This window comes from Paralichthys olivaceus, chromosome 8 (genome assembly GCF_024713975.1).
Source record: "Paralichthys olivaceus isolate ysfri-2021 chromosome 8, ASM2471397v2, whole genome shotgun sequence".
NCBI classification, from domain to species: Eukaryota; Metazoa; Chordata; class Actinopteri; order Pleuronectiformes; family Paralichthyidae; genus Paralichthys; species Paralichthys olivaceus.
In genome coordinates, this window is record NC_091100.1 from 1961374 (window position 1) to 1981961 (window position 20588).

Genomic DNA, 20588 nt, shown 5'->3' on the forward strand with positions numbered 1-20588 from the left:
GATCCTGCAAACGCAGCCGGACGGAGCCACACCCATCCATCCCACCCCCTCAGCACCGTGCAGAGAGCGCTTACATTCACAGAGCCGAAGGAAGAAGGAGTGCAGACAGACAGGAGATCCCAGATGAGTAACAGCAAACGTAAATGTTTATCCAGCACAGAGAGTGATAGGATTTTATTTGTCATCACAATGATAAATCAAACCAGTGCTCGTTCCAGTGACGACCTTTAAAATACACTTCTCTCAAATTCACAAGCTCAAACGTGAACCTGCGTTAACGGACGTGTAAAAGCTCCAGAAAACAAAAAATCATTTCAGCTCTTTCAGGCTGCAGTCGACATGCAGTGAGCGAATGGTGTTCTTTTTTTTCTGGGCAGAACTTCATGAATTCACATTTAGATTTTGTAAATGCTTTCACTCTAAGCCCTGCGCTCACACTCAGATAACCCCTGCTTGTGCTCAAACTGTCCATTCATGCATTGGATTGGTGAAACAAGTCAGAATTCCCCCGACCAATAGAACGCCAGGTGCATGTGAGTACAAGTGCACAGTGTCAGCAGAAGCACGGTTCTGAGAGAAAGAGTTACAAAAGAAATCCAACAAGTAACGCAGCACAACGTTTTCAGTGTTAAGGCTCCATAACTTTTAATTTCCAAATAGGAATAATATAAATAATATGATGAGCAGCCATTCACAATATATAAAAGTCATGTTTTCCTATTATTCTTGAAAATATACATCCAGTGTAACTTATTTAATCTCAATATAATCTACAAATTATTACAACGTAATGTTTGGATTAAATAACACTCAGTCTGTGGAGCTCCGTGCAGGATCCGTCTGCCATGTTTCATTTCTTTTGGATTCTGACAATACTCATGTTGAATTTGTGGTTTTTGTCACATCAGCTGTTTTCTGTATTGCTCTTATTCACTAAAAGTAGGTCACAAACAAAAGAATAGTGAAGTTTGGTGAAAATTTAAACACAGCAACTTCTGCGGAGGTTTTGTTGGCCTTGTGTGACGCTACAGTTAAGGCTTAGTGTGCACTCAGATGCCACGCCACCAGGGGGCAGCAAAGAAAACACCTTGTACAGAGGATGATTCGGGGTTTTGGACACATTCTTCATCGCAGACTGTTTTTTGTCAAAGTTCAATAAAAACATCTTCGTTACGCTCACTTCTTCTTCTGCTTTGAGCTTCGCTGATGACCCCTTCTTCTTCTTCTTCTTCTTCTTCTTATTTTTCTCTTCTGCTCTCAAATATTTCTCAGTCCCTTTAGACGCCACCATTTTCTGGCCAGTTCATTTCCCACGGTGGTCCTGGAGCCAATCGGGTGTCCGATCTTTAAAGCATCACTATGTAACTGTTACTGAACAACAGCGCCCTCTGCAGCCACACATGGAGACTCATTCTGTTGGGTTGGATAATATTTTAACGCTGAAAAATCAATACACATTTGAGATACATGCGAATATGTTGAATAAACCCAATAATGTCTTTCTCCTTTAAGACATCTGAGCCTGAACAGTCCCTGCAGAGACTCTGTTTGCTCCAGTAAAGAAAATACAGAGAGAACAACACACAAATTGAACTGAATGGATCGAATAATAAAACAAGTGGCTCAGCTCTGTTGATGATTATTTGAAAAAGCTTCATCTGAAACAGTTTGATGAGATGAAAACCAGAAAGTCAGAGCTCCAGTCGTTTCTTCAAATCTGAGCCACAGTCTGATATTGTCTTATGGTTTTAAAAAACAAACAAATACAGACTCACAAAGTATAAAATGCACTTGAAATCACACAGCTTAAAAAACAATGACAAAATACAAGAGGTGAGACGAGGAGGAGGGTCAGCTGGTGTATGTCATAATAATTAAAAAATCAAACAATCAGTCAATAGTTGATGATCCTGATAAACTGTTTAAACGTCTTTGACATCTGGACACTAACAGACTCAGAAGCTGCGTCCAAATCCAGGGTCGCGTCCCCCAAAGGACACGGTCTGCGTCTACTGGAACTAGTTTGTCCCGCCCTTATTGCTATCACCTAGCAACAGAGCTGCACAGCGAGAACGTTTAAATGCCCCCTGGTTTTTTAATGTGTGTACGATTCGCTGATCTATTGAGATGAGACATCAGGCGTCTCGTTGTTTGCCGGCGCCAGAATCTCTCTTTTAAAAAACAGGTTATCACCAAAGTGCAGTGAATTCTGTTTCAAGTTTCAAGGTTCATATAATGCAGAAATAAATTTAAAGAAGTCTTTGCAGTTGGACAGCCTTTAAATTCAGCCTCTGAAGGATGCGGCACCTGAAATTTAGACACAGCTAGAGTCTGGATTTACTTGTAAATAAATAAAAAGTAGGGAAAAAATGACTGATGATACAGTTGGATTTGAATCTAGCACCAGCACAAAGCAGGTATTTTACTTGTTGAGGTTTCTCCAGATTTCCCCTGATTTTGGAGCAGAATGTACAAAACCACAACGTCTTTGGTGTCGTCCATCTGTTTCCTGTTCATTTCCTTTAGCTCCACTGGAGAAGTCAAATGTGAGGAGGTTATATAATGTATAAAAATTCAACTTGTTTCTACAAATCGTGAGTTCTTTACATACGAGCATCAGCAGCCTGCAGGATGAGAGGCTACAGTTGAATGCATATTGCAGAAGCTGCACCTGTTTACTATCGTCCAGGTGATGGAGGGGGTGTGTTCTCAGATAAAACTCTGATAGTTTTCACCGTCTTTACAAACAACTTAAAGAACCATCACATGATGGAGAGTTCACGTCTGTCTCCTGCTCGCTCTGCTAGGTTTTTACCAGCGGCTGCTCTGAAATGTCCTCTGGTGTTTTCTCTCCTTCGCGAGATTTTTTCCTCTTCTTGTGGCCTGAGGAGAAAAAAACAGTTTGCAGTTATGAAAAAGTTAAATTAGAGTTTTTTTTGTCTGAAAAAAAAACCCGGCTGCATCAGAGGATCGGGCAGCAAAGGATGGTTCTATTTATCCTCCGGCACAAATACGACTTATATCAGGCATTGATCACAAAACGCTGCTGTGTTTGAGAAGCAACACGAGAATATAAAGTAGGCAAAACACTGATGTAAGTTTAGATACTGTGTGTGTGTGTGTGTGTCATGTGCGTGTGTGCGAGAGAGAGAGAGACTGAGTTTGCATATGAATCAAAGCCAATGGGAAAGAGCGAGAGTATAGAAGATGCTGTTGAATAAGTAGCGTGTTTGTGTGTTTGTGTGTGAGTGTGTGTGTGTCTGTGTTTGTGTATATGTGAGTGTGTGAGAGAGAGAGAGAGAGAGAGACTGAGTTTGCATATGAATCAAAGCCAATGAGAAAGAGAGTATAGAGGAAGCTGTTCAATAAGTAGTGTGTGTGTGTGTTTGTGTGTGTGCATTTCATAACCGTCATTGTGGGGACATTTTGTCCAGTCAACACAATCTCGAAGACTTGTTTGAGGGTTAGAATGTGTGTGTGTGTGTGTGTGTGTGTGTGTGTGTGTGTGTGTGTGTGTGTGTGTCTGTGTGTGTGTGTGGGTGTGTGTGTGGGACTGACTGAGTTTGAGCAGGAGTTTCTTGCCCAGTGTTTCCTCTGAGCCGCTCAGCGACAGGCTGCTGCTGATGAAAGGAGACGTGTCCGTTTCTATGGGAACGGGGGCCATGTCTGAGAGAGAGAGAGAGAGAGACCTCGTCATGACCCGGTCTGGGACAAACAGTTTTTGAAAAATGACTCTAAATCTCTGAAACAGATGAAACCAAAGACGTCTGGTCAAAGAATTAAAGAGGAAATATTTGAAAGTAGAAACTAAAATGTCTCCCAGCAGAGCTCACACTGTGTCCTTTAAATCCAACCAAGCTGCACCAACTTCCACACACTCTCACAGATCTAGGAATTATTCCCAAGTGTCCCATCTCACAACGTTAGAGAAAGTGACATCTGCACCAAAGGTTCCCGAAAGGCTCATTTACATTAATTTTGTTTGTGTATTCTAACAAACAAACAAACAAACGGTGAAAACGTAACCTCCTTGGCGGAGTTAATGAAACTGCTTCATTCAGGAAGTGATGCTTCTTAAATGCTAACTACGCGGTTCTTCGTCTGGTAAAGATGGACGACATGTCTCCACTTCCTCCCACCATCAAAAAATAAGGCCAAAATATCTCAGATACAAAAAAACTGCCGTCAGAAACCATCTTTTAAAAACGTTTATTAAAAAATTTAATTTGGTCCATGTCTCATCTGCTAACATTGAGGAGGCAGATTTATGATCTATACTACAGCTGGCCACCAGGGGGCTGTCATGTCGTCCATCTTTATTTACAGTCTGGTCTGCTCGTTCAAACTAACAGTGAACCGTTGATGAGTTTGAAGTCTTTTTGTGAACGTCGTACCCGTGTGAGTGTCGGTCTCCGCTCTGTCCTCTCTGATGTACGGGATCTCGTCCATCCTGAGAAACACTGAGTCACTCGGACTCTTCTGGCCGTCAGATTTACTTCCTGCAGCAAACACACATGTGAGGCCTTTGTATTCATGTCATACAAACTCAAATCTGTCACAACACCGTCTCGTGACCCCCGGGGGACTCAACCTCTTGTTGTGGAACCACAGTTTCAATGGAGTCACCACCGGGTCCTCTCTCTTGAGTGGAGGACACTTACTGACGATGCGGTTCTTCTCGTTCAGCAGCGACGTGCTGTGCAGGACACTGGACTGTGGTCCGTGGGTTCTTGCAGAGCTGGGCCGGCCGGGCTCCCTGGGCGGGGGCATGAGGGTGGCGGTGGTCGGGTGCCCCGGGGGCATCAGAGTGGCGGCGCGCTCCGTTGTCGGAGGCTCTGGCGTCGGGGTGTTGCCTTCTGTGGGACGAGCGTCAGCGTCCGGGGTCTGAGGAGAGCTGTCCATCCTGGTGGCTGTTACAGCGTTCTGGTAGTGACTCCGGGTGATCTGATAGAAAATCATCGTACGAATCAACAACTAATAAAAAACCATTTTCTTCTGGTTCTTTAAATTTGCAAGAAATAAAAGAAGACAATTGATGAAGTACTTCTGCAAATACTGGAAACAGAGAAGCTGTTCTTACTCTGTAATTAAACAAAGTATTTGTACCAGGATTTTTTTGATTAGTTACAATCAGGAACCAAAAGGACAGAAAACGTTGCCGGAGAAATTAATTTTTAATTCGTCTCATCTACAAACATCAGCCGTTTTCTGACATGACTTCTGGAGAAACTCTGCACGATGGGGTCCAGACTTTCTCCGGAGGTTTCGTCTTCCACGTGTTTGGCTCCAGTTTTAGATAATCAAGATAATTTGGCTTCCCTTTTGTCATCCATCTTTATTTACAGTCTATCGGAAATTTGTGTTGACGTCAGAGTTGTCTGTCTCTGTTAAGGTGAACGTCGTCTCCACACAGACACCGAGTGACATTGTTTTTAAAGGTCAGAAACCTGAAACACGTTGTTCCCCAGCTGAGGTCACGTGACCCCCGAGCTGTTACCTTGAGGATCTGGAGGTGTGTGAGCTGTCTGACGGAGTAGTCTGGCAGGTAGACGTTCCCCCCTCCGTTCAGCTGCCCCATGCTCCCCCCGTACAGCATGGACTCAGAGCGGTCCAGACCACTGCTGCGAGAGGGGGATCTGTGCACTGCAGAGGAGGCAGAGCCTTTAAATACACGACCCAACTCTGTCAGTGAAATCACCACTGAGCTCGTGAAATGGCAAAAACACGTGGAGTGAAAGTGAAACCTGGACACGGGAGACATCTGTACCTGTCGGCATGATGGCGGGAACCCCAAAGTAAGAGAAGGCTCCGTTCTCAAACTTGAGCGCCTCCTTACCAAACTCCACCTCCACTCGACCCTGAAGAGAAACCAAGCAGAGGACCTGTTTCAGTTCTGCGGCTTGTTCTGTGCTGACGTCATGAACTTCTCTTAGTGTTGCTGGTACCTGCAGCACCAGGATGAAGTAGTCCACCGGTTTGTTGCGCTGGAACAGGAAGTGCTGCTGCGCTCGCTTGTTCTTCTCGTCAAACTTCATCTCCTGAACCACGCTGGGATGTTTGATCAGCCTCAACAGGATCTTCTCGGAGATGTGAGACGGTTTGAAGGGCTCCACCTCTGATGGAGGGATGAGAAGAAAGAGAGAGAGAGACAGAGGGATATTCTGCGCTGGTATTCATATCATTCCATTCTCCGTTATGTGTTCGGAAACCGGTCGTCACCTGTTGAGAGGAAACGATGCGTCGCCAGGAGAAGCTGAGGAGAAATGTTCACTTTCATCTCGTTCTCTGACAGTTTGAAGATGGAGAAGTCCTGCTGCTTCCGCTCGTGGTGAGAAACACGACGCTTTGTACGATTATCAGCTGACAGGACACACACACACACACACACACACACACACACACACACACACACAATGAGAACATCCTGAACACTATCTGACACTATCTGCTGTGTGTGTGTGTGTGTGTGTGTGTGTGTGTGTGTGTGCGTGTACTTACTGTAGAGGTCGGTCTCGTCCAGGATCTCTGATTTGATGATTTCCTCGATGACGTCCTCCAGGGTGACGATGCCCATCACCTCGTAGAAGGGGTCTCCCTCACCCTCGTTGTTCACTCGCTGCACGATGGCCAGGTGGGACTTTCCTGGATGTCAAAGGTCAAGATCAAGTCAGAATCTGTTTAAAGCCAGAATATGTATAGTTTCTTTAATTCTTCACAGAGCGAATCACCTGAAAAATAAAAATGACACCAATTAAAACCCACAATGAGCATTTACAAAATGGCTTTGAATTTTAAAACATTAGAGATGAATCATTTGTCAATATAATGTTAAACCAGGCAGATGTGATAAATACATTTAAATCTCACTTTTGATTCCAAAAATAACTTAAAAATTACAGCTTGCATTTTCACTTGAACATTTGAACATATACCAGTGTGATGACAACTACGATTATTTAACATGTACTTTGACTTTTAAGTTTGATCCATGTCCCATCCGGTAACATGGAGGAGGCAGAGCGTATGACCTATACTGGAGCCAGCCACCAGGGGGTGATCAGTTTTCAGCAGCTTTCCTGTCGTCCATCTTTATTTAAAGTCTAAGGTTTGTCTCTCATCAACAGCCGCAAAATTCCTCACAGTCTCAAAAACAAATATCCACATGCACAGCGTACCTACAGTACGGGTAGTACTTCAACATTAAAGTACTAACTGTTGCGCAACTTTTGTAATCACACAGTAAAACAATTTGCATTTTGGAGAATCCACTTCAAAGTCATATCAACAGGCAAAATACTCACATGAAATATATAAGTACCATTAACATTTACCGAACAACACAGTCGTTAGCGTATTTATATGAACCAGTCATTCTTCTTAGTATTATATAAAAAAAGTGATCATTGCCTTAATGGAGTAAACAGTGACTGTGCAGTTTATGCATCGACAGTTCATTTCATTAGGCTTCATCAGTTTTAAAGTGACCTGCACATTTGTGCCGACTTTGAAATAAGAGTTTGTGTCGTGGACGGACTGACTGAGGTTTGTACACTGACAACATAGGAAATCCTTGTTTTGTAGTTTTCACTCCTCCAGTCTGGCTCCACGACAACTTTCTCACAGTTCGCTCTGTTTCTACACTGTCTGCCTGCCAAATACCAACACACACACACACACACACACGATTCTGGCAGAGAGCTGAGATGCTTTCAGCTAAGTGGGTCAGTCTTACATACAGATAAAGTTCTCTCCCTCCATCAGTGTCCTCTGTTTCAAACCCGGATTTAAAAAAGTTTGAATGAACCGTATTTAATATTCAAACCTGTGACTGCAACATTACTTCATCTTCGTTTATCTTAGTTTGCTCTCATGCATGTGTACACGTGGTAGTTGTACAGTTTATTCAAACATAATTTATATATATTTGTTATGTTCCCATGCTCCACCCTTTTATTGTTTCACTGTTGAAGCTGATTTTCCATCATCATTAACAAACTTCTCTTCGAGGTCACAAGGTCATTTCTCAAGTTTACATTGTCATGGCAACTATAGCGTCAACAGTATGAATAGAGATAGCAGTGATAGTGTATCCATGACACAGGAAGCTACTCCCTGAGCTATTTATTGGAACGCAGCATTAGGCTACTATGACCAGGAATACTCCCCCCCCCCCGTACTTAAAATACTGAATCCATTGTGTTTGCAGGATAAGAGCTGATCAGCTGAATGTGTAGAAAGTACCATGAACACAGGGAGCAGATGGTGGGAGTACAGCACTGAATATTTTATACTCGGCCTCCTGGGAGACTGTACACTGACAAGGACACGGAGGAGAAGGAGGATGTGTGTTTCGCAGCGAAGGGGCAGGACTGTATCACACAAATCAATCCTGTTCATAGAGGAATGGATTAAATAAAGTGACTTTACATCAGGATTCACCTTTCATCATGGAGAGAAAGTATCTGAGGTCTCACCCTTGATTTCCATATGACTTTCAGTAAAAAGGATGAAAACCGTATGAAGCAGATCGAGGTTTAACCTGAACTTGTAATTACGCTCTTCACGTTTCCTCCTCTGTGGTTCGGTCTCACACAGGAAACTTTATTTACAGTTCACAGCTCTCTGCTCATTATTCCCAGCAGCTTCACTGTGAGCACAGAGGAGAAAGCAATCGGGGGGGGGGATGCTGAGGCTGCTGCAGTAAAGCAGCTGCAGCAGGAGGAGCTGGTTGTTTCCTGTCAAACTCTCTGTAGATTTATTTCATGTAAGGTTTTACTGGAGAGGTGATGGAGAGAGTGGAGCGTTTCATGTGCCAAACACTTTCCTGGTGGAGCTCTCATTTCCACTTTGGGTGTGGCCACGTCTTAACCATTGTGCAGAATAATACATATAATTACAAATATATATACTGTATATATATATATATATTTTTTTTTTTTTTAAATCTTGAAATGAAACTGTAAATAAAGTTGGACGATGCATCTCCACTCCAGATACAAACTTCCATCTTACGCAGCGGTGATCGGAGGATGGAGGTCCTGCTGATACACACTCTGCTCGCTGCGTACTTGATGTTACAGCTGTTTGTACCTTGAGTGTTTTTTCTGCTCTAGCCTGAATGAGGATTCCTGCATTTTTCTGCTGCAGTGCCTCGACAGAGTTTTTCTTTTTTCTGTTTTTTTTTTGCAGAGAGAGAAACAGAAACAGAAACACATTTGGATTCAGAAGACACTAAAGTCGTTTCTCACACTGTTAAATGAAGTAGTTCAGAGTTTGTAACAAGTTACTTCTTTTTTTAAGTTTAATCTAACACCACTTGACTCAGCATGCATGTAAGTTTAAAGAGGAAGGAAGTTTGACTTCATCTTGTTCTTACAGATTCCGTCTTTACTCTCAGACTCTCCTGTGTTGTAGGTAGACGTGTCTGTGATGTGACTGAGTTTCGTCTTGTGTACATTATTTATCTGTGGACGTTTGAATAGTTTGAAGTCACAGATGAGAGCAGCAGCTACTATGAGTGGAACTGCAGCAGCGAGTGGATTTGTTCTCCTCCTCCTCAGTGTGCCAGGTACTGTACGTCTACATTTATGTTGTCAGTCTATTTTACACTCGGACTTCTGATTCATCTGAAGTGAGTTTGAGAAAGAAAGTAAAAATATAAATGAACCATTCGTTCATTTTCAGATCTCCACCTGTAAAGTGGTGCAGATAGAAATTATATAAATTAATTATCATCAGTATTATTTTTAATTCTGACTACTGTCAGTACTGACACACTAGTGTGTACAAGTACTAGTAATCTACTTCTGTAAATAAAGATGGACGACATGACTGCTCCCCAAAAGTGAAGCCAAAGCATCTTGATCACCCCCTGGTGGCGGGCTGCAGTGTAGGTCATAAACTCTGCCCCCTGAACATGGTCCAATCTAAAAAGTCAAAAACAAATTTCTCAAAGATGGTTTCTTCCAGGGGCGTCAGCTGCACTGTGAAACATTTGGGGCTGAGTCCAGAGTGTCCGGGCTCATTAATGTTAATTTGGATTCATGCACACACACACACACACACACACACACACACACACACACACACACACACACACACACACACACACACAGATGAGCATCCTGGAGCTCAAGGTGATTATGACATGTTGGTGCTTTCAATTAAAAAGCTTCAGTCATTATCAAAGCATCGATAGTTACAGAATCTGTTGATGCTGAAGTTACGACAGATCTTAACCCTCAGAATAAAAGGCGTCTCTCTCTGTTTACCTTCGGCCTCTTCTCACCACAAACAGCAGAAAGACAAACAGCTGACTATGCAGGGAGGATGAGGAGCTAGGAGGGCCACGATTGGCCGCTGAGCACCCCACCCATTTTAAACTCTTCAAGAAAGCATGGCTGCCAGCTGACTGATGCAGGGGGAGAAGACTGCAGCCACACTGCAGCCACACTGCAGACTGGGTCCATTATGAAGTGTGTGTGAGGTATTTTGTGAAGTGGTTGTGTTCTCAAGCATTGAACTACAGCAGGTTCATCGCTCCATTAGGTCCCCTAGACACATTTCCTGTGTCGTTTTCTGCAATTTGCAACACGTTTCTTTATTTTTGCATGTGTTGTGACTTTTCGCACAACATGTGTCGTCAGATTGATGAAGTTGTTTTCTTTATGTCCACGTGTTTTTCTCTATTTGCAGTGTGTTGAGATCTCTCGGCCACTGATCAATGTGAATATTGAGAATTCAGATAAAACCATTCAAATAACAGGAAAATTAAAGATTTAACACAAGATGAAAAGTCTGTGATTTAAATCTTCTTATATTCGATTTAACAAGTTCAGTGTCAATTCAGAATCAAACCTCGTCATTGGAAAGCTTTTTATAATCAGTCTGTGGTGCAGAGGGAAGTTAGAAAACTTTGTGTTCATCATACCTGGTTTATCTGCACTGAAGATTCTATAGTCTATTGAAACTGAATTACATGAGGACTATTTCAGGATCAGATGTTTTTTTTGTTTGAGGCCAAATCTCAAGGCACTTTACACATTAAGGTCGAGACTTTACAAAGTTAAACTCAGCAGTTCCCACAATGAGCGGCATAGAGAAAAAAAACTCCTGCACCTGCCTTGAGAGTAAATGTGAGGAAGGAGAGGAGGGTGGAAAAGAGGAGAGAGAAAGACTGTTGTGTTCGGTTTTAAACTTGTGAAACTTAATCTGACCCCAGAATCAGCAGCTGCAGATGTGCTCTCCAGGAACAACACAATGCCACAGACGCACGGACACACACTCCCCCCTTCCTCCTCACCTTTCTTGAACTCCTCCAGCATGGCGTCCAGTTTGGTGTCGTTGAAGACGCAGTGCAGCGGGAGTTTGTAGAACTGGGTGATGGTCTTCAGCGGGGTGCAGTCATCCGGGTCCACGAACGCCAGGTCCTTGACGAACAGGATGTCCACGATGTTGGAGCGCTCGTTCTCAAACACCGGAATCCTCGTGTACCCGCTCTGCATGATCTCCGACATGGTGTTGAAGTCCAGCACCGCGTCCGAGGTCAGCATGAAGCAGTCGGTCAGCGGCGTCAGGACGTCCTCCACGGTCTTGGTGCGCAGCTCCAGCGCGCCCTGGATGATGTTGAGCTCCTCCTTGACCAGGTCGTGGTACGGGTCCGTGACGCGCAGCATCTCCAGGAGTTTCTCTCTGGTGTAGAAGTTGGAGATCTCCTGGTTGAGGATGAGGTCCAGCAGTTTGCTGATGGGGTAGGAGATGGGGAAGGAGAGTACCATCAGCAGCCGCGTCACCCAGATGGTTTTGGAGGCGATGGCGAGGCCGTGCCGCGACGCCACCGAGTGTGGAAGGATCTCCCCGATGAAGAAGATGCCGAAGGCGCAGATGACCGTGGAGAGCCAGGTCATGCCCAGGATCTGACACATCCACACGGCGAGCGAGGCGTTAATGATCGCGTTCCCCAGCAGTAAAGTGCAGAGCACGTAGTTGCCGTGCCGACGCACAGACTCGATCTTCCGCGCGTAATTCTGCTCCTTGTCGGTGCCACTGTTCTGCAGAACCTGCAGCTCCACTGGGTCCAGCGCCAACAGGCTCAGGTTCAACCCGCTGAACAAGGCGGACAGCCCGAGCAGCAGGACTGACACCAGCACCTGGAGCCAGAGCTCCGGGGCTGCGGAGCGCTCCACCACGGCCACCCAGAAATCCCGCGTCCGGTAATGTTCCCATTTGGACCCGTCGAAGGCGCACATCGAGTAGTACTTTATCTTCTCACCCCTACGCAGGTCTTTGGCCAGCAGCTCCACCAGCACCGAGTTCTGGCTTGAAGCGGACTTGAAGGAGCCCAGAACCTCGATGTCGGACGTCCTGGCGTTCTTGTCCATGCACATGTTCCGCTTCGGGTGAACTTGTCCCTCTCGCCCGGGACTTGGCTCCTCGATGAAGGCGATCCATGGCGCGGCGTTGTTGGTGCGAGTCGCCGCGGTGCGGTTGAGCCTCTGCGCGGAGGTGGAGTAGTAAACCCGCAGCATGAAGCGCGTCCCCTCGGTGGCTTTCAGCACCCCGTCCTCCACGGACAGCTCCGCCCCGGTCTCCTCCGGCCGAAACCCGAGGAGGCCGAGCGCCGGGGCGGGGAGCAGGGAGGCGGACAGGCCGAGCAGCAGCAGCCGGGCTGGAGAGAGCGGAGCCCCGCGGGGAGGCAGGGCTCCGGGTCGGTACCGCGCGGCCGCATCCTCCGCAGCCATGATGCGGTGTGAGACGCTCCGTTAGTCCGGGGCTCCCGGGTCACGTGTCGCTGCGCGGTTCCGCTCCATGTGGGAGAAGGAGGGATTGTGATGTTCGGCTGTGAGGAGACAGACATGCGCCCTCCACTGACGTAACTTTCTAATAATAACCTGGAGCTCACGATGCAGCAGCAGATCAGCATCAGGATCATTATCACTTTAAAATCAGTCTGGAGCCATAAAGACTGAATTAGATACGATGTTAAGATGTTAAATAAAAAAGCTGTTGAGTATTTTTGTAAATCCACAACTGTAGCTGTTATATTCTTAAAAATAGAAGCTTCTACAAATCAAATCAGATACACTTTATTGTCCCCATGGGGAGTTTATCCTTGGGCCAAAGTGCAACAGCAGCTGCAGAAAAGTACATTGTGCAACAAGCAAGAAGAAACAGGACACAAGGACAAACAGTGGGACGTTGTGATGTGGACGATACAAGTTTGGTGTGAACAGAAGACACTAAAGTCGTTTCTCACACTGTTAAATGAAGAAGTTCAGAGTTTGTACCAAAAGTTACTTCTTTTTTTTAAGTTTAATCTTCAACATCTTGACTCAGCATGCATGTAAGTGTAAAGAGGAAGGAAGTTGGTGTATTTTTATCAGTTTGACTTCATCTTGTTCTTATAGATTCCGTCTTTACTCTCAGACTCTCCTGTGTTGTAGGTAGACGTGTCTGTGATGTGACTGAGTTTCGTCTTGTGCACATTATTTATCTGTGGACGTTTGAGTAGTTTGAAGTCACAGATGAGAGCAGCAGCTACTATGAGTGGAACTGCAGCAGCGAGTGGATTTGTTCTCCTCCTCCTCAGTGTGCCAGGTACTGTACGTCTACATTTATGTTGTCAGTCTATTTTACACTCGGACTTCTGATTCATCTGAAGTGAGTTTGAGAAAGAAAGTAAAAATATAAATGATCCATTTGTTCATTTTCAGATCTCCACCTGTAAAGTGGTGCAGATAGAAATTATATAAATTAATTATCATCAGTATTATTTTTAATTCTTCAATTTTTTCAGACAGATCTGAGTTTCTATTATCTAAAGATCAAAATATTGCAAATTGTGAAACAGTATTATTATTAGTAATAGTAGTATTAGTAGTAGTAGTAACAGTAGTAGTAGTAGTAGTAGTAGTAGTAGTAGTAGTAGTAGTAATAGTAGTAGTAGTAGTAGTATCATGACTGAGTTCCTCTCCTCTCGATGCAGGAATTGTCATCAGTGTGTGGAGTCATTCATTGAAATGCTATGGAATGCTGCTGATGGAAATGTGTTTCTTTTCTACAAAAATGAAAAAGTCAAATAATCGTCTCTGGTGTCGTTATGAATCTGATTCTCTGTGTTTCAGTGGTACAGTGTGAGAATGGCTGGGGAGTGACGTGCACTCCTACTGAGATCTGTATCCCCAGAGGATCAACAGTGGACATTAACTGTACCTACACATCCACATTTAATAACCGTGATGTTACAGTTCAGAAAATGTTCTGGTTCATTAAAGATAGTAATGGTATTTACGTTGATCTAATGACTGATCCGGAGTATTCAGGTCGTGTGGAGTATCTCTGTGAAAACAACAAGTGCACTCTGAGAATCTCTGACCTGAGAGAGACAGACTCAGCTGTGTACAAGTTCAGGTTCACAACAAACCAAGACAGTTTCACTGGTTCAGCTGGAGTCACTTTGTCTGTCACAGGTAACATTTTCATCTGAACATTCATTCATGTATCTCCTACATCTTGTGTGGTTCACTTGAGTGTGTCTGTGCACTTTTATATACATGTGTGTGTCGTCAGGTTGGACTCAAATGAATTCCTTATTCTCACATACAGATTTGCATGTGCAGGTGAGCACACCAGTGATGGGTAAATCTTATAACTATGCAGAGTTCAAGTGTCAGAGCAGTTGTCGTCTTCCTGATCATCTGACCTACGTCTGGTACAAGAATCAACAGAAGAAGATTGAAGGAGCATCTTATTCAGCTTGGTTTGATTCTGCAGACACAGTTTCCTGTGCTGTTAAAGGACTCGAGGATTTCCACTCTCCGTCACTGTGTGAGTTTAATCTACAGTATTTCACTAACACAGCACCACCTGCTGGAGTATTTGAGATAATGTATTGTACCATAACTTCATGTGTTTTTAAATACTTTTTTCTGCATGGGAACATTGAACTCTTGGTGTACTACTGTCAGTACTGACACACTAGTGTAGTACAAGTACTAGTAATCTACTTCTGTAAATAAAGATGGACGACATGACTGCTCCCCAAAAGTGAAGCCAAAGCATCTTGATCACCCCCTGGTGGCTGGCTGCAGTGTAGGTCATAAACTCTGCCTCCTCCACGTTAGTGGATGGAACATGGTCCAATCTAAAAAGTCAAAAACAAATTTCTCAAAGATGGTTTCTTCCAGGGGCGTCAGCTGCACTGTGAAACATTTGGGGCTGAGTCCAGAGTGTCCGGGCTCATTAATGTTAAAACCCACTGAGACATGCAGGCAACAATATATAATATAACAAGCTGTTAAAACACTTTGTTAAAGACTAAAACAATGGTGTCCAACATCTTTGTCTTCTGAAGAATCAGTTTAGTTCTCTCAGATGTCTGAGTTGTCAAAAGTGTTTCCTCTCCATGTATCTCGTCTATATCTGATGGTGTCAGGTGTAGTTAGATGTAGATATTTCAGACCAGAAACCGCAGCTAGTGACGGACACTGAGCCCCTGTAAACAGGAAGCTGATTGTCTGTGCTCTGCAGTAGTTTGCTTAGTAACAGAAAATACTGTGAACCAGAAACAGCAGTGGTGAAAAGTAAGAGCTGTTTTCACACATGAACGTCAAAGAACGTCAGCACAATTGAGTCTGGACTTTCCCCACGATTGGTGGAGCTTGTGTATCGGTGGGACCTTGATACTGTGGCTCCGTCTCCGGATCACTACTGTGCAGACTGTGGTTCCAAATGTGAAAGATGGCAGCGTTGGTATCCAGGATATTTTGGCTTCATTTCTGGATCGTGGGAGGAAGTGGAGACGTGTCGTCCATCTTTGGTCGACTCTGCATAAAAGATACAGATCATTTCCTCCATATTGGCCAGTTTGCTCCATTAGAAGAGCAACTTATACAAGGTCACTCATGTTCCTCACCTCCAACTGTGTTTTCTCTCACACACTGAAGTCTAAAGGGCACTTCCCTGTATTCTTTGTTCACTGAAAGTTCACTCATCTTGACAACATCATCAGCTTAAAATGAAAACCTGCCGACTGGTGATTCACCAGAGAAAATACATAGAGGTAGTTTTATAAATGTATTAGTTTATCTTCTGATTCTCTGATGTGCTCTGTGTTACAGTGGTACGGAGTCAGAGAGAAAGGAACGTGAGATACACTTCTACTGAGATCTGTGTCCACAGAGGATCAACAGTGGACATTAACTGTTCCTACACATGCCCATCCAGATTGAATGACCGTGAAGTTACAGTTCAGAAAACTTTCTGGTTCATTAAAGAGATTAATGGTATTTACGTTGATCTAATGACTGATCCGGAGTATTCAGGTCGTGTGGAGTATCTCTGTGAAAACAACAAGTGCACTCTGAGAATCTCTGACCTGAGAGAGACAGACTCAGCTGTTTACAAGTTCAGCTTCATAACAAACCGAATCAGTGTTACTGGTTCAACTGTGAAAAACTTAAAGGTCACAACAAACCAAGAGAGTTTTACTGGTTCAGCTGGAGTCACTTTGAATGTCACAGGTAACATTTTCATTAGAGTCAGTCAGTTTGAAATGTTCGTGTGTGTGTTGAAATAAAAGAACATGTTTGTTCACAGACCCTCAGCTCCAGGTACATGTGAGGAGATCAACAGCCAATCCATATCCTACCTGGACAGAGCTGACCTGTCACAGCAGTTGTCAGCTCCCTGATCATCTTTCCTACGTTTGGTTCAAGAATAACAAACAACTTGTTGGACGGAAAAAATACTTTCTCCTCCAACACTTTAATGCTGGAGACAACTATCACTGTGCTATAGAAGGACATGAGCGTTTCCCTTCTCCTACATTGAGTGAGTTTACTCCTCTTCATAAAGCTACAATAATGTGGAGATAATTTAAACTTGAACAAATGATACAGACTGTGTTTTGATTGTATTCTCATCCTGTGTGTTAATATAGACTATCCTTCAGACGCTCCAAAGGTTCCCTCTGTGTCAGTGAGTCCCTCTGGTGAGATCATGGAGGGCAGCTCAGTGACTCTGACCTGCAGCAGTGATGCTAACCCAGCAGCTAATTACACCTGGCACAAGGAGGACGAGGACTCACCAAGAGCATCAGGACAAAACTTCACCATCACTAATATCACAGCTGAACATGGTGGAAATTATCGGTGTGAGGCTCAGAACAGACGAGGACGTAGTGACGCCTCCTTACATGTGACTGTTGAAGCAGGTAAATATTTGAATTTATATCAAATGTAAAATTCACCTTATGATGAAAAGCAGATGTGTTTCTTGTTGCCCTTGATCATCTCTGTGAGTTTGGTGCAGAGCAAATGATTGTTTCATACCAAACTATTATATATTATAATAGTTATATGATGTTGTTATATGAGACACAATTTAAGATTAAAGATGATCTTCCTCTTGTATTTCGGTGTGAACCACTGACTGTATATATAAAGATGGACGACGTGTCTCCACGTCCTCCACAATGAAGCCAAAATATCCCAGATACAAACGCTGCCATCTTGATGATGTCATTTGGAGCCAGAGTCTGTTTGATGGCGAATGGGGGATGGAGCCACATTATCAAGGTCTGGCCTATTCACACATTCGACCAATCATGAGTTGGTCTCAGCCCATTTTTCTATCATGAAATAAATAATTACAACCAAACGTATTAGAAACATGAACACTGAACAAACATCAGTGTGATAAGAACCTGAAAATGACAGAAACCATCTTTGACATTGTTTTGATTTCTGACTGATTCTTTAGTTTGGTCCATGTCCCACTTGCTAACATGGAGCCACCAGGGGGCGATCGAGACACTCTGGCTTCACGGGCAGCCTTCATTTCGTTTGTCTTCATATTCAGTCAGAACATCGAGACAGTTTTCACCAAGTTGTTTTTGTAAATGTTTAAATACGATAAAGTCAAAGTTGTTTCATCATAGTTTGGACATCAGCAGTCATTGGATCAGCCGCTGCAGCTTTCCTCGCTGTAACTCTCCTCTCCGTTTTCTTTCTGATCAGGTGAGCAAATCTGTTTCACTCAAACTTTGTACCATGAATTCCTGAAAATCTGTGTTGGTAAATTAAATCAACTTATTTTGTATTATTTGGTTCAATTGATCAGAAAAAAGAGAAACTCTCATCAATCTCCTGATCCTGGGGACAGACTTGACCACAGTGAGCAGGTGAGACACACAGTTCAGTGTCCAATCCATTGAAACGCCATTTTGGCTCCTCCAGTTTCCACAGCTCACTCACCTGTCAGCTCTCAACAGGCGTCTTTATCACTTCTCTTCTCTTGGACTCAGAACATCCACCATCTTGTATTTCAACACTGTTTCTTCTGTCAAACCCTTTTCTCCGTCATACAGTTGTAGATGATTTATTACCTGAGGGGATGTTGCTTTGACCTTGTATTCATGTTAGTGTTTAGAATTCAAACTGAAGACCTTCCCTCCTCTTGGTTTTTAGTAGAACCACATGTCTCCTGTCCTTGAAACACCTCTGGTGTAGAAGGAGGCGGTTTAAAAAAATCAATAGCTGCTATAGTTGGAATCTAACGTTGTCCATACTGCTACATGTACAAGATTCTACATCAAATTTGTCTCTGCAGCGTCTACCCAATCAGTCTGAGGAAGACTGTGACCTTCACTATGGCAGTGTCCACTTCATGAAGACAGAGACGGATCCCGTCTACTCCAACGTAGGATCAGCTGAACCCAGCAAACACAAGGGGAGGGAGGAGGTTGCGTACGCTTCTGTCAACTTCAACAGATCTGCCCCGAGGTGAGCAGCTCTTCATTCAGGAACATTGTCCTCACTAATACCACAGAACATAATAAAGACAGATGTATCGTATAGAAGTCATCTGTTTTTACACAGTTTCATTTTCTTGTTTTGTTTACATTCAGATCACCGTTAAAACTGTGTTTTTGTTAAAGGAGACACATTCTGCTCATATTCTGGTCGATCATTTGAATGAGTGACTTTAAAATGTTTTCATGTTCAGAAAACATCACTTTCCTCAGACTGTCTGTTGCTGCCGCTCCTCTTTTCAGCCTCTGTCTCTTTAAGGCCCTCCTCCTGATAACGCCCAGTCTGCTCTGATTGGCCACCTCATTTGGTGGGTGTGTCAGAGGTGACTGGTTTAAAAAGGCAGTGACACAATGGATTCTAAAGTTCTCTGCAGATGCTGCTGTTGGAAGCTGCTATTCCAGACGGCAGAAGCAGAGACTGTAACATTCAGCCTATATTGAAGCATTCAACACGTATTTTAACCCACATCATCTACCTCCCAGATTTTTTCCACGAGAACGCCAAGAATGACCTTCTCCGCTAACATTGTTGCAACACTTCGTATCACGAGGTGTTCAACGCACCACTGTTTACGTTTAAATAAAGCTTATGCTACGTTTGCTACAGCCCTGGCTTTTGTAGATGATGCAGAGGTGTGGGCGGGACTACTGATGAGGTGCTTCAGGAGCTTATATATATATAAAAAACTCAATGTGTCTCCTTTAATTCTACGTCTCCGTGACCTCCTGATCATTTCTTTGTTTTATCCCCTCTCAGAACCAGAGGTCAGGACACTGCAGAGGATCCATTTGCATTTTACAGCACAGTCAAAAAACCTTCTGCTGTTTAGACCAACGTCTGGAAATCACTTTAGTCCCGATGGAAATATCTCAACAGCTGTGGGACGGATTTGCATCGAAGTTCCTACAACTGTTCATGGTCCCCAGAGTATGAATCCTACTTTGGTGACAGTCAGACTGGAGCATCATTGTTTAAGTGAATGTTCAGTTTTAAGTGACTTGTCTTGTCAGCTAATGGATAATTTGCCTCGAGGATGAATCCAAACGACTTTGGTGACTCGACTTTTATCTGAAATTGATCAGCAACTTGTAGAAGTTGTTAAAACGCCACATTTAGCCTGAGTGAAAAATATCAAACATTTTATAACTTGCAGCTTCAAACATGAAAAAACCTGCGGTGTGTCAGACAGTCGACAAACTGTCAACTTGTATTTAACTTTTTTCTTTTTCTAAATGTATCTGAACAAGCATTGTTAGTTAGTTGTAGTGTTATACTGCTGCCACTAGATGTTAGTAAAGAGTTGTACTGATAGAAAACCACATAGAGGATTCTGTAGATTTCACTTCTTTCTGTTTCTACATTTTTTTCCAGCGTTTCCATCATCAACTGATTTTATCCACTTATTTTACCACATCATTAACTCGTCCATCCCTCTCGCTTCTTTATTTCTACTGTTATTTCTCATATATGAATACGTTTTTGTAATTTGTTTTTATTTGTGTATAGTTTTGTTCTCTCTTTCAATTAATTAAATACAAATGAAATTCAGTTTTCTTACTTTTCTCTTTTCTGCACTGATTCATGTTGCTGGAAAAAAATATTAAAAAAGAAAACTTACCTCAGTTTATTCTTTTTCTCTTTGAAAACATTGAATACGACTCAAAAAAGAATCCTCACACTTACACCTCATGTCCACACAAAGGTCACAACTACAGCTTCATTTTAAGGAGTCGCAACAAAACAGGTCAAATGAATATATATAAGTTCTTTGTTGGA

General features: G+C 43.3%; 2 protein-coding genes across 4 annotated transcripts; one reads left to right on the forward strand and one right to left on the reverse strand.

Annotated features, from left to right (window-relative positions):
• Positions 1–2671: 2671 nt before the first annotated feature.
• Positions 2672–12740, reverse strand: LOC109640174 (metal transporter CNNM1-like). Of its 2 annotated transcripts, none has more exons than XM_069530149.1 (10): positions 11303–12740; positions 6499–6642; positions 6220–6360; positions 5946–6115; positions 5768–5858; positions 5498–5643; positions 4662–4944; positions 4395–4499; positions 3559–3666; positions 2672–2883 (listed from the first exon to the last, which is right to left on the reverse strand). In XM_069530149.1, exons 1-10 carry the CDS (start codon positions 12738–12740, stop codon positions 2804–2806), a joined length of 2706 nt encoding a protein of 901 aa, XP_069386250.1. In that variant the 3' UTR covers positions 2672–2803. The 2 variants fall into 2 exon arrangements, with proteins under 2 accessions (XP_069386250.1, XP_069386249.1); XM_069530148.1 differs by having other exon boundaries at positions 5498–5661.
• Positions 12741–12850: 110 nt separating this feature from the next.
• LOC109642842 (pregnancy-specific beta-1-glycoprotein 7-like) lies at positions 12851–20374 on the forward strand. 2 transcript variants are annotated; one of them, XM_069530150.1, is made up of 10 exons: positions 12851–13596; positions 14124–14468; positions 14605–14826; positions 16119–16520; positions 16597–16830; positions 16940–17212; positions 17939–18017; positions 18121–18181; positions 18610–18782; positions 19569–20374. In XM_069530150.1, exons 1-10 carry the CDS (start codon positions 13524–13526, stop codon positions 19639–19641), a joined length of 1935 nt encoding a protein of 644 aa, XP_069386251.1. In that variant the 5' UTR covers positions 12851–13523; the 3' UTR covers positions 19642–20374. The 2 variants fall into 2 exon arrangements, with proteins under 2 accessions (XP_069386251.1, XP_069386252.1); XM_069530151.1 differs by having other exon boundaries at positions 16952–17212.
• The last annotated feature ends 214 nt before the right edge of the window (positions 20375–20588 follow it).

Coding starts and splice junctions, on each gene's coding strand:
- LOC109640174 (XM_069530148.1), bottom strand. CDS start 12,740: ATGGCTGCGGAGGATGCGGCCGCGCGGTACCGACCCGGAGCCCTGCCT. Junction 6,116..6,219: donor GCATCGTTTCCTCTCAACAG/GTGACGACCGGT, acceptor TCCCTCCATCAG/AGGTGGAGCCCTTCAAACCG. Junction 5,859..5,945: donor ACTTCATCCTGGTGCTGCAG/GTACCAGCAACA, acceptor GTTTCTCTTCAG/GGTCGAGTGGAGGTGGAGTT.
- LOC109642842 (XM_069530150.1), top strand. CDS start 13,524: ATGAGAGCAGCAGCTACTATGAGTGGAACTGCAGCAGCGAGTGGATTT. Junction 14,827..16,118: donor TTTCCACTCTCCGTCACTGT/GTGAGTTTAATC, acceptor TCTGTGTTACAG/TGGTACGGAGTCAGAGAGAA. Junction 16,831..16,939: donor TTTCCCTTCTCCTACATTGA/GTGAGTTTACTC, acceptor GTGTTAATATAG/ACTATCCTTCAGACGCTCCA.